General features: G+C 42.9%; 1 protein-coding gene and 1 long non-coding RNA gene across 6 annotated transcripts in view; one reads left to right on the top strand and one right to left on the bottom strand.

Moving 5' to 3' along the window:
• CEP162 (centrosomal protein 162) overlaps window positions 1-6,156 on the bottom strand; it is a 93,919-nt gene extending 87,763 nt beyond the window's left edge. The window contains exons 1-2 of one of the 4 annotated variants that reach the window (XM_024996524.2): window positions 5,859-6,156; window positions 3,639-3,754 (exon numbers count right to left, since the gene is read on the bottom strand). In XM_024996524.2, the coding sequence (XP_024852292.1) occupies window positions 3,639-3,695 (57 nt within the window). In that variant the 5' untranslated portion in view covers window positions 3,696-3,754; window positions 5,859-6,156. Of the gene's footprint in view, window positions 1-3,638; window positions 3,755-5,567 lie in introns of those variants that run through there. The other 3 variants (XM_059889637.1, XM_059889636.1, NM_001206593.1) reach the window with 3 other exon arrangements.
• The window catches only part of LOC101907581 (uncharacterized), a 34,076-nt gene continuing 25,923 nt past the window's right edge, over window positions 5,750-13,902 (top strand). For both annotated transcript variants that reach the window (XR_009495835.1, XR_808848.4), the window contains exon 1: window positions 5,750-5,839. This is a non-coding gene — a long non-coding RNA (uncharacterized lncRNA). The remainder of the gene's footprint in view (window positions 5,840-13,902) is intronic.

Below are 13,902 nucleotides of genomic sequence, written 5' to 3'. Positions count from 1 at the left end.
ATGTGTGTTAAAAATCACATCAAAAAGAAAAAAATATATAGGAATAAACTTAACCAAGAAGGTGAAAGACGTGGTTGTTGTTTAGTTGCTAAGTCGTGTCTGACTCCATTCCATGGACTGTAACCTGCCAGGCTCCTCTGTCCACGGGATTTCCCAGGTGAGAATACTGGAGTAGGTTGCCGTTTTCTTCTCCAGGGCATCTTCCTGACCCAGGGATCAAACCCCTGTCTCCTACATTAGAGGTGGGTTCTTTACTACTAAGCCACCTGGGAAGCCCATGAAAGCTATACAGTGTGAAAACTATAAAATACTGATAAAGGAAACTGACTGTGATACGATGAAATAGCAAGATATCTCATGTTCATGGACTGGAAGTTTATTATTAAATGTACATACCACCCAAAGCAAGCTACAGACTTAATGTATACCTATCAAAACATGCATGACACATGAACTAGCGACTTCACTTTCACTTTTCACTTTCATGCATTGGAGAAGGAAATGGCAACCCATTCCAGTGTTCTTGCCTGGAGAATCCCAGAGACAGGGGAGCCTAGTGGGCTGCCATTTATGGGGTTGCACAGAGTCAGACACGACTGAAGCGACTTAGCAGCAGCAGCAGCAGCAGCAGAATAATCCTAAAATTTATATGGAACAATTAAAGGCCTTGAATAGCCAAAGCAATCTTGAGAAAAAAGAATGAAGCTGGAGGTATTAAGCTCTCTGACCTCAGACTATACTAGAAAGCTCCAATAATCACAACACTGTGTTACTGGCACAAAAATGACACATCCATCAATAGAACAGAATAGAGAGCCCAGAAATAAACCTATGCATTTATGGTCAATAAATCTACAACAAAGGAAACAAGAATATACAATGGAAAAAAGTCTCTTACTGAAGTAAGTGGTGCTGGAAAAACTGAATAGCTCCATGTAAAACAACAGTTCTCACATCATATACAAAAAAACTCAAAATAGATTAAAGACCTAGCGTAAAACCTGAAACCATAAAGCTCCTAGAAAAAAACATAAACAGAACACTTTGTTATAAATCATAGCAGTTATTTTTTTGGGTCTATCTCCTAAGGCAAAGGAAACAGAAGCAAAAATAAACAAATGGGACCTAATCAAACTTGAAAGCTTTTGCACAGTAAGGGAAACTATTGACAAAATGAAAAGAACCTACAGAATGGGAAAAAAAAATCACATATCATATGTTCAATAAGGGGTAAATATTCAAAATACATCAATACCTCATGTAACTCAATATCAAAAATAGAGCAACCTCGCCCCCCCAACCCCGATCTGATTAAAAAATGGGCACAAGATATACACATGGCTAACAGGCACATGAAAAGATGCTCAATGTTACTAATCAGGGAAATGAAACCAAAACTCCAAAGAGATATCACCTCACACCTGTCAGAATGGCTCTGTGCATGCTCAGTTGTGTCTGACTCTGCAACCCTTGTAGCCTGTCAGGCTCCTCTGTGCAAGGGATTCTCCAGGCAAGAATACTGGAGTGGGTTGCCATTTCCTCCTTCAGGGGATCTTCCTGACTCAGGAATCAAATCCAGGTCTCCTGCATTGGCAGGTGAATTCTTTACCACTGAGCCACCTGTGAAGCCTATCAGAATAGCTACAAATAGCAAATGCTGGTGAGGATGTAGAGCAAGGAGAATCCATGTACACTGTTAGTGGGAATGTGCATTGGTGCAGTCACCATGGAAACAGTATGGAGGTTCCTCAAAAGACTAAAAACAGAAGTATCATACGATATAATGATTCCCCTCCTGAATATACTCCTGCAACAAAAACACTCATCCGAAAGATAAACGTATCCCAATTTTTCACAGCAGCATTATTTACACTACCAAAGATATGGAAGCAACCTAAGTATTCATCAACAGACGAACGGATAAAGATGGTGTGGTATATATGTATATATGTCCATCCTAAAGGAGATCAGTCCTGGGTGTTCACTGGAAAGACTAATGCTAAAACTGAAGCTCCAATACTTGTCCACCCGATGGGAGGAGCTGACTCATTTGAAAAGACCCTGATGCTGGGAAAGATTGAGGGCAGGAGGAAAGGGGGATGACAGAAGATGAGATGGTTGGATGGCATCACCGATTCAATAGACATGTGTTTGGGTGGACTCTAGGAGTTGGTGATGGACAGGGAGGCCTGGTGTGCTGCGGTTGATGGGGTTGCAAAGAGACGGACACGACTGAGTTGGACTGAAGGTGGAATATTACTCAACCATAAAAAGAATAAAATTTCATCATTTGAAACAATATGGGTGGACCTGGAGGGTATTATATTTGGTGGAATAAGTCAGGGTTAACAAGTACTATATGTTATCACTTCCATGTAGAATCTAAAAAAAGTAAAATGAATGAATGTAACAAAGCAGAAAACAGACGCTCAGATAGAGAGAACAAACTAGTGTTACCAGTGGGAAGAGAGAAAGGAGGAGGGGCAAAATAGTGGCAGGGGTAGGGATTAAAAGGTACAAACTACTGTGTTTAAAACAAATAAACTACAAGGATATATCATACAGCACAGGGAATATAGCCAGTATTTTGTACTTCTAAATGGAATACAATTTATGAAAACAGAATCACTATCTGAACTAACATAATGTTGTACATCAACTAAACTTCAATTAAAAAAACACAGCCATTATGTCATAGACCATTCATTCTTATGGGAGACAGAAAACAGAGCTAAAGAAGTAAAATAATGAATGGTTTTAAGTGCAACATGGACAATTAAGTACATGGTATACTAAGAAGGAACCTGATGGCTTTTTCTTTTACTGGGTCAACAGGGAAAAAACCTCTCTCAGGTAGGATTTTTAAGAAGAGATCTTCACCACCCAGGTAAAGAACGGAGGAACAGACAGCATTACTGGCATGGAAAGTGAACAGTCAGTCATGTTCGACTCCTTGTGACCCCACGGACTATACAGCACACCAGGATACTCTGTCCATAGGATTCTCCAGGCAAGAATACTGGAGTGGGTTGCCCTTCCCTTCTCTAGGGGATCTTCTTCACCCAGGGGCTGAACCCACATCTCCTGCACGGCAGGCAAATTCTTTATCATCTGAGTCACCAAGGAAGCTCCTAGTACCGGCAGACGGAACAGCTAGTAGTACAAAGCTCCTAACATGAATTGAGTTGGCATATGTGGAGGAGAAAAAAGGCATGACTGGAAAATGGGAAGGAATGGTATAAAGTCAGTGAGGTGGACATACCCAAAGGCACTAGGGCTTTGCCAGCCCCAAGAAGCAGTCTGGATTTTATTCTCTACGTGATGGGAAGGAATAGAGTGTTTTACATTGGAAGAACAGAGTCTGATTTATGTCACAGACCATGCTGGCTGCAGTGTGGTGAAGGACCACTGGGACAGGAAGTAGCAGCTGTTGCAGTAGCCTAATGAGATAATGGTGCCCTGGATTAGGATGGCTGCAGTGAAAAGGGAGAGAACTAGAGAGATGATAGATATACTCTGGAGACAGGTGACAGAGCCTGATGACTGACTGGCTGTATCTTACAGGTGAAATGGAGAATTGAAGAAATGAGTTTCTGGTGAGACAATTTACAATATAGCTTCTAAAAATATGAACTTACTTCTTTCATGAACTGTTCAAACTCTTCATCCAGCTCTTCTTTGGAATAGTGGGCCATTATCAATACTTTTCACTTTCCAAAGTAAACATTCTGGAGTGTTTACAACATTGGAAACGCTAAATGGCAAGAGATAATAAACATCCTTTAAGGAAATCTACATCACATCAAAAAAAACAGGCAGACTTGAACTTAAGACATTTTTTAAAATTTATATTTAAATGTAGTTAATTTACAATGTTATGTTAATTTCAGGTGTTCAGTTACAGTTCAACATAAAAAAAAAAAAAAAGATGGGCAGAAGACCTAAATAGGCATTTCTCCAAAGACATACAAATGGCCAAAAAGCCCATGAAAAGACACTCAATATCGCTAATTATTAGAGAAATGCAAATCAAAACTATAATGAACTATCACCTCACACTAGTCATAAAGGCCATCATCAAAAAGTCTACAAACACTAAATGCTAGAGAGGGTGGAGAAAAAGGAACCCTCCTACACTATTGATGGTAATGTAAATAAATTGGTGTGGCCACTACAGAGAACAGTATGCAGGTACCTCACAAAAAACCAAAAATATAACTACTGTCTTGCTACATCTCACTGTTCTGTTCACACCCAGGGTAGGCAAGTCCCCAGCTGTAAGCCGGAAGAAAAGTCAAGGAACCCTAGCAACTGCAGACATATTTAGTCTCTCCTGACTGGCACAGCAGACGCAGTGTATTCTGCCCTGGTTGACCCAGGAGACACAGCCATAACCCGGCCATAATGCAGAGGCAAGCAAGGGCTTTTCAGGTGGGGCTTCTATAGGTTACATGCATGCCCACTGCTATAAGTGATCTCAGCTCTTACATAACCATGTATTTACCAAATGTGGGGTGAGAGAGAAAGGCCCTGGGGTGAGAGCCTAATCACCGCCATTTCGGCTAGTTTGCTCTTTCCCTACAACTACCAAATGATCCAGTGATCCCACTCCAAGGCAGGCATTTCTCTTATGATTTAGCATATACGTTCAATCGCTGACCAGTAAACTGAATGAGAGATTCCTAATTCATTAATAAAATTGATTTAACAACAGCTTTTACAGTGCGCATTATACTTGAGTTCAGAATTGCATTTTCATTCTTAATATCCAATTATTAGAAAGTGGTCTTCACAATATTTCCTAAATCTATGCATATCTGTGTGTGTGTGTGTGTATTAACATCTCTTAAACCAGGTTTTCTCAAGTAAACTTTTAAAAACTAGCATATTCAAAAGGCTGTTTCCCTTCTGCAAAGGAAAAGGCAGAGTTCGTGCAGTTTTATCATTCAGCTAATTATCAACCGATATTTAAAAGTTTTGCAAAATACACTGTTCCTGATAGTGGAGACGCTTCCAGATACAGATTTCTGGATTGAGTTATTAAGACTCATAATCTACCTAAAACAAAGTGGAGTATACAAATTAGAACAAATTAAGCATCTTTTGGAGGGAGGCTAAGTTGCTTCAGTCGTGTCCGACTCTGTGCGACCCCATAGACGGCAGCCCACCAGGCTCTGCCGTCCCTGGGATTCTCCAGGCAAGAACACTGGAGTGGGTTGCCATTTCCTTCTCCATTGTGTGAAAGTGAAAAGTGAAAGTGAAGTTGCTCAGTCGCGTCCGACTTGTAGCGACCCCATGGACTGCAGCCTACCAGGCTCCTCCATCCATGGGATTTTCTAGGCAAGAGTACTGGAGTGGCTTGCCACTGCTTTCTCCTTGGAGGGAGGGAAGGTCAACAAAACTATGCAATGGTGACGCGCAACGCTAAACTCTCTCCAGTCTCCCCTCAGGAATCCAACTGAGGGTCTGCGCCAACTTATGGACTGTAACTCCTTGAAGCAGCTCCGAGCCCTGCTTCCTTTCGTAGACGCGGGAGGTGTGGAGACTTGGACAACACTTTGGCCAACCTGCGCAGTAACACCTCCTCCCCTCTCTCCTCTCTTCTCCATTTCGGTTCAGTTCAGGGTGGCGGCGGTTAACATCTTGGCCCCAAATTCTAGGTTAAAGGCGGATCCCGCCCGGCGAGCACCCGGCCCCAGGAAACGCGCGTCTGGCGCCCGCGAGAAGACAAAGGCGCTCGCAGTGGAATCGGGGCGGAAGTGGGAAGTGACCCGAAACTCAAGGCCCCAAGAAGCAGTCTGAGCACAGTCTGGACGCTGCTGAACCAAGCGGGAAACAGGTATCCACGCCTCACCTACCTTTGCTTCCGAATTCCGCGCTCTCCCGGAAGGTCCAAGGGATGGGGGTGGAGTGAGGGGGTGGGGGGCAGCCAGTTGCTAGGGTAACGAACGTCGCCGCCAGCCTCCGGAGTCACATGATGCAAGCTGGTCACGTGGCTTGCGGGCGCGGAGGGACTGTAGTTTGCATCTTCTCGCCTCCGCGAGCGAAGGTTATAGTGGTCGTGGCTTAGCAGGACGGTCTTGCGGGTGGGAGCCGCTACTGCTGCACCATTGGAGACTCTGCGGCCCTCCCTGTGCTCCTTGGGGTAGTGGATGTACGACAGGGTCGTGAGCGCGGGAGACAGGAGTGAGGCGTGTGGCGGATACGCCCGTGGCTTCCTGGGAAATGTAGTTTAGCGCCCCTGGTCCTAGAATTTCAGCTTTTCTCACCGCTTCTCATCTCTTCCAAACCTTCTCTTCCCGAGTTATTTCAGCCTTCTGCTTTCCAAGAGGCAACCTTGAAAAATATTGAGTAATTTCCTTCATGTGCAACGCCCTGCGTGCGTGTTATGAATGAAACTTTTCAGGAAAGAGCTCTGTTTTCAGGACAGGGACTCTGTTCCACCATCTAGTGGACAAGAAATTGAAAATACACAGACACATCCCAAGCTCTACCTATTAGTATATCAGAGTATCTCTGTGGTTTCCCACTATTCCTTTGCCCCTGTTCTATTGCAGCATCTTACAATTATTTTCTTGAATTTTACTTTTTTTTTTTCCTGTTTCTTCCTCTAAAAAAAATAAAAACAAAGCACGTTGGAGTTTCAGAGGACAGTTTTTAGGATATAAAAAGAAAAATCAGCATCAATCGAAAGCATTGATGCTGGCAACATAAGACCTCATCGTGTCCTGCCTCAACTTTTCTTTCAGCAGTTGTTTATTGTAATACAAAGGTGTGCATGCCAGGAACTGTGCCCTATGATAAAGATTTGAATAATATTATGATAGAGATTTTAAGAAGCTGTTGTTTTATTGAGCACTTAAGTTGCTAAAGCTGAAACTCCAGTACTTTGGCCACCTCATGCGAAGAGTTGACTCATTGGAAAAGACTCTGATGCTGGGAGGGATTGGGGGCAGGAGGAGAAAGGGACGACAGAGGATGAGATGGCTGGATGGCATCACTGACTCGATGGACGTGAGTCTGAGTAAACTCCGGGAGTTGGTGATGGACAGGGAGGCCTGGCATGCTGCGATTCATGGGGTCACAAGGAGTCGGACACGACTGAGCGACTGAACTGAACTGAAGTTGCTAGGAGCTGCACATGGGTTACTTTACCTTTTTACAGTCTAAAAGACAATTCAATTAAGTCTATATTTTTGTTTCTAACAGTTGCTGAGTGGGTGAAGACAGTCATAATCCCTGCCCTGGTGGAGTCTTTGATCTAGTGGAACAGATAGACAAGTGACTGGACAGTTGCAGTCCTGTACAAGCACAGCTATTGTAGGAGAAGTAGGGTGTGGTTAGAAGACATTAGAAGCTCCCTCAACCCTTGGGAAATGGAGAAAGCTACTTTCTCTTTGAAAATGACCTGTTTCCTCTTTATCAATTCTTGCTGCCCTCTACTCATCCTTTAGGGGTTTAAGTTTCAATTTAGCCTTCATTTCTTCTAGGAACCTTTCTCACCCATCCTTATTAGGAAGCATTTTGCAAATTAGGCCTCCTTCACAGTCTTTCACAGATACCTATTAGCCTCAGATCTTCTTGGCCTCATTTTTTTACTCTAGCTGCAGCTGCTGGAACCACTTCCAGTCAGGCTGTCACTAGCTACACACAGGTGTAACTCATCTGTGTGCCTGCCTGGAGCCTGCAGTGTGGGCCTCTGGCTTTCTGATCCATGGGGCTCCTCTGACTCTTGAGGGAGCCCACTCAGCACTCACTACTTGAAGCTTGGAAGTATGCAGAAATTAACCTCTGTAGAACCAAGCTTGATCCATGGGGGTTGCAGCTGATGAACAAATGATTTTCCTTATTGACCCTGGAAAGAACTGATACTCATTTCATAAGACTAACCAGAGTGTCCTCTGTGATCCAGAGCCAGTTGTTCACCACAGAGATGAACTTGTTAGCACATTCTTGTATTGGCGTTCCATCCTGTGTCGCTCTTTGTTCATGGCTACTGTTACCCATTTCTGAATATTAATAGATGACTCTCGTGCAAAGCTGTGTCTCATGTTCTGCTTTCAGCAAACATTAGGAAAGATGGATGCTGCTGCTGCTAAGTTGCTTCAGTCATGTCCGACTCTGTGCGACCCCATAGATGGCAGCCCACCAGGCTCCCCCATCCCTGGGATTCTCCAGGCAAGAACACTGAAGTGGGTTGCCATTTCCTCCTCCAATGCATGAAAGTTAAAAGTCAAAGTGAAGTTGCTCAATCGTGTCTGACTCTTAGCGACCCCATGAACTGCAGCCTACCAGGCTCCTCCGTCCATGGGATTTTCCAGGCAAGAGTACTGGAGCGGGGTGCCATTGTCTTCTCCAAGGAAAGATGAATAGATCACGATTAACCCTGGAAAGGGGATCACTAGGATGGTATTTAGGAGCTGGGTAACTCAGCAGTCAGATGGCAATGAAGATTCCACTGCTAATGGGAAATGGGTTGGTGACAACCACTGAAACACAGATCTGCGTTTCTCATATGAGGTTGGTTGGGCAGAGGTACAGGTGGAAAATGAGAGTTGACTCATATACTTACTGTTATACCTGAATGGTATGGTGGCAGTGGGAATTATAAGGATGGCTGGATTTTTATTGATTTCTTTGAATTCTTTGAAATAAAGAAAATAACTGCTTCAGGTCAGCCAAAATCAATTCAAAGCACATCATAAATGGCAAGGACCTCTATGGGCATTTGAGGAGATCATCATTTTCTTCAGCATAAGTACAACAGAGAATGAAGGTGCAGTCTCATTGGCTATCTTGAGTTAGGGCCCTCGTGTGAGAAAGGCAACTCAGAACATGACACTTGTCCTCTTCAGGATCCAGCCCTGCCACCATTCACCATCTCTGTGCCAGTGACTCAGATCAAGCCTCAGAATCTGAGCGTGGAAATATAATCCTTGCTCTTGGAGAAAATGGTTTTCAGAAAGTGCGGATCCCACATTATACATAGTAGAAAGGAACCAGGGGAACACATGAAGGAGAGGGTCTTTGGAATTTTGAACTGATAAGGAGGATAAAATAAGGCTGCATTAGGATTTATGGACTTGGTAACACTCACTCAAGCCTTGGAGTTCACCGTGCAAGTGAGAACACCTGGGGCTGGTCATTTGCTGCTAGGATGTTTCCCTGAAGCCTGAATGTGCTAATAGCCAATATGCAGATGAAGTAGAGATGCTGAAATTGCTTTGGCGGAGTATTATTGAAGATGTCGGGAGGCTCACAGAGATGCGAATGTTACAGTAGTTTTGTTATGTGATATCTGGAGCCTAGCACCTGACTTTGCTCCTTAGGAGGACTCATAGGACATTCCCTTCAGTAAGGCAAGAAGAAATTCATTGGTGTAAAAAGGACTTGGTGATTTCTGTCCTCCACAGGTCAGAGTTTTTAACTGGAGATGCTGCTATGAAACTGGTTTCCCCAGTGTCAGCGGGGTTATGAGATTTTTAAGTGGCAGTAGCAATACAAAATTGTCAAAGGCAAGACGGCTGTAATTACTGAAATGGGCAGAATTCTGCCAGACCAACGAGGTTGCCTTGACCTGCAGAAATCTGTGCCGATAACTAATAAATCATGGTGTTTTGAGGGATGAGATTAAGTGGAGAGCTGATTGAGTGATTACTTGATATGTGTGTATATGTTTGTGTGTGTGTGTGTGTGTGTGAGTGTGTAACAAAGAAAGAGATCTTGTGAACAGAATACTAACGTCAGCTATCACAATGGAAAATCCAGATCCTTCACCCTATTTCTGGATTTATTTAATTTCAATAGATCTAGTTACCAAGGGTTCAAAGGGAAGGTGAGTGCCCTTGAGGAAGTATGTGTAATATAATCGGATTGGTTATAAGCATTCTCACTACACTTCCACAAAGGGCCTTATGGCCATTTATCAGGGCCACCAGAGGTCAAAGTAAAAGAGTTCCACAGAAATTATCACCTGATCACTCTGGGCTCCTCATTTGAGTAATTTGGCTCCTCGCTCATGGATCATAAAACAAAAGATAATTAATATGTTAGTACATTTGTAAGACTATGTGCTCAGTCACTCAGTTGTGTCTGACTCTTTGTGACCTCATGGACTGTGGCCCGCGAGGTTCCTCTGTCCATGGGATTCTCCAGGCAAGAATACTCTAATGGATTGCCATTTCCTTCTCCAGGGGATCTTCCCAACCCAGGGATCAAACCCGCATCTCTTGCATCTCCTACATTAGCAGGCAGATTCTTTACCACTAGTGCCACCTGGGAAGCCTATTTGCAAGGGTAATCTACCCTTATTAACACAAAGAGTTTGAATCACTGCCATATGATGGAGGCAGGGAAAAATATGCAACAGCTTGACTAATGCATCTCCTCATGTTTTGTGATAGGTGATCATGATGAATTGCACTTACAGCAACTATGCCCTGAGGAAAAGTGAAAGTGAAGTGAAAGTGTTAGTTGCTCAGTTGTGTCTTATTCTTTGTGACCCTATGGAATGTAGCCTGCCAGGCTTCTCTATACATGGAATTCTTCAGGCAAGAATACTGGAATGGATTGCCATTCCCTTCTCCAGAGGGACTTCCCCACCCAGGGATCGAAACCTGGTCTCCTGCATTTCAGGCAGATTCTTTACCATCTGAGCCCCCAGGGAAGCCCTGATGAAGGCAAAGCAAATCAAACCTAGAGGAAGAAGGTCTGGATCACTCCAGGCAAACAACCTTAGGTCAGCTGAGATACTGGCCATAGTGAGAGAAATTTAGAATCAGTGGTAGAGAAGAGAGATAATGACTATCAAGCTTTGAGAACCAACTGTGGCAGCAGGGACTGTAGCTAGTTCCACAAACCCTCTTGCAGAAATCGTGGCTGGCTAGCCTCTGGCAGGAGACTTGGTGACAGATTTGGAGTTAATAGAGAGAAAAAGTGAATCTGTGTGTTGCAAAGGTCCTAGTGCATCAGAGACGACTTTGTATATCACCTAAAATTCACTTGGCCCTGCATTCTACTGAAGTCACTGTTTCTACAACCAGTTCTCATTGACTTTGACCAGCTTCATGAAGGTGCCACTGGAAAGTGCCTCACCTCTGGCCAAGGTGTGAGCCTCTTGCTTCCTTTCCTGAACATTTTCTGGCAAGAAGTATGGGTGTGGAATGCCCACTGAACTACCACATATGTGCAACATACAAGTGGTATGTGGTAATCACAGTCTAAGGGCCACTAAACCTATGAGGGATGAAAGTGTGAAAGTGTTAGTTGCTCAGTCATGTCCAACCCTTTGCAACTCCATGGGCTGTAGCCTGAAAGGCTCTTCTCTGTCCATGGAATTCTCCATGCAAGACTACTGCAGTGGATTGCCATTCCCTTCTCCAGGGGTTCTTCCCGACCCAGGGATCGAACCCAGGTCTCCTGCATTGCAGGCAGATTCTTTACCATCTGAGCCACCAGGGAAGCCCTATGAGAGATGAAAGCCCATTGGAAAATCATTCTCTATTTTTTTTTCCCAGCTGAGCCACGAGGCATGCAGGATTAGTTTCCCTAAGAGATCAAACCCAGCCCCTGGCAGTGGAAGTGCAGAGTCCTAACCACAAGGCATCCAGGAAATCCCCCTTCTGTTTATTTCATGGGTTTCATTGCAGTCTTTTAGAAGGCCTGTGGAATCCAGCATAGGTTGGCCATAGTCATTTCGATAATGCATCCTTTTTTCAGCTCTTCCTTCCTGCCTGTTTTTACTCCCTAATTCATTATTCCTGGGCTCTGGGATCATGTACATGCATGTAAGTTGCTTTAGTTGTGTCCCAACTCTTTGTGACCCCATGGACTGTAGCCTGCCAGGGTCCTCTGTACATGGGATTCTCCAGGCAAGAATACTAAAGTGGGTTGCCCAGAAATGCATATCAAAACCACAATGAGGTACCATTTCACGCCAGTCAGAATGGCTGCTTTCCAAAAGCCTACAAGCAATAAATGCTGGAGAGGGTGTGGAGAAAAGGGAACCCTCTTACACTGTTGGTGGGAATGCAAACTAGTACAGCCACTATGGAAAACAGTATGGAGATTCCTTAAAAACCTTGAAATAGAACTGCCATACGACCCAGCAATCCCACTGCTGGGCATACACACCGAGGACACCAGAATTGAAAGAGACACGTGTACCCCAATGTTCATCGCAGCACTGTTTATAATAGCCAGGACATGGAAGCAACCTAGATGTCCATCAGCAGATGAATGGATAAGAAAGCTGTGGTACATATACACAATAGAATATTACTCAGCCATTAAAAAGAATGCATTTGAATCAGTTCTAATGAGGTGGGTGAAACTGGAGCCTATTATACAGAGTGAAGAAAGCCAGAAAGAAAAACACCAATACAGTATACTAACACATATATATGGAAGTTAGAAAGATGGTAATGATAATCCTGTATGCAAGACAGCAAAAGAGACACAGATGTATAGAACAGTCTTTTGGACTCTGTGGGGGAGGGCAAGGGTGGGATAATTTGGGAGAATGGCACTGAAACATGTATAATATCATATGTGAAATGAATTGCCAGTCCAGGTTCAATGCATGATACAGGATGATCGGGGCTGGTGCACTGGGATGACCCAGAAGGATGGTATCAGGAGGGAGGTGGGAGGGGGGTTCAGGATGGGGAACACATGTACACCCGTGGTGGATTCATGTTGATGTATGGCAAAACCAATACAATATTGTAAAGTAATTAGCCTTCAATTAAAATAAATAAATTTATATTAAAAAATAAAAAATAAAGTGGTTTGCCATGCCTCCTTTCAGGGAATCTGCCCAAGCCAGGGATCAAACCCATGTCTTTTAGTCTCCTGCATTGGCAGGCTGGTACTTTCTCACTAGCCCCGCCAGGGAAGCCCTCTGTGGTCATATTCCCAGATAAAGTACCTTTTCAGGAGTAACTCAGGTTGAGACAGTAATCTTATTAACTAAATTGAAGTAATAAATAAACAAATCCAAATAATTCAGGTGTTAATATGCAATCCTGCTGCCTTATGCATGTATAGACAGATTTAGGAAGAGTGATGGCTTTGAAAATTAAAGTAATTGTTTCAGCTTATCCAAACTTTATTGCATTTCCATTTCACAGCTAGTTGTCACAGTAGTAAGTTGTTGCACCATTAAAATGTTCGCTCTGCTTTACAAAATACACACATACATTTAGAGATTTATAGACTGAACAAGAGGAGTTTCTTATGCTTTGAAGCTATATGAACTTGTGCAACACTTTCTAGATTATTGAATAATTGATACCATTACATTTTCAAGGTAAATAAATATGAAAAGAAGGGAAAGGAGCTTCACTAACAAGATAAATGGAATTTGTGGCATTATTTCTGTTGGTATTTTAATGTCAGTTTACATTTTCACCATCAGAGGTCATGAAAGAACAATGTTGAACAAAATATGGCTGAAAAAAAACTTGTTTGAAATCTGGACTGTAACATTCTTAGAAGAGTTTTTACAAAAGAAAAACCACTATCTACTTTTGTACAGAAAGAAAAATAATTCTTAACAATAAAATTATCTGATAGGTGATAAGAGCATGAGGCTCTTATTTGCTTCTGGTGCTCTCAAGTTTTAGTTTAAGAATAACATTTTAAATGCAACTGTTGATGATTCCTTGTCTTGGGAATATACAGTGTTTAATTTCAGCAAACAAGTATCTCACTTATGAAAAAGGAAGAAAATAAAATTAAAGCTTAGACATGTTTAGAAGTACATTTGTTAGTACACATAGCATCTACTTCATAAAACAAAGTAAAGTCTGTCTCATGAACTTTGCATTTGAAACTAAGTTTGCAACAAAAAGAGCAGGCAGTCTGAATGTCAAAGACCAGGTATCAAGTTAAGGAATTTAG

Source organism: Bos taurus, chromosome 9 (genome assembly GCF_002263795.3).
Source record: "Bos taurus isolate L1 Dominette 01449 registration number 42190680 breed Hereford chromosome 9, ARS-UCD2.0, whole genome shotgun sequence".
Taxonomy (NCBI): domain Eukaryota; kingdom Metazoa; phylum Chordata; class Mammalia; order Artiodactyla; family Bovidae; genus Bos; species Bos taurus.
This window is presented reverse-complemented; position numbering and strand designations above follow the sequence as displayed.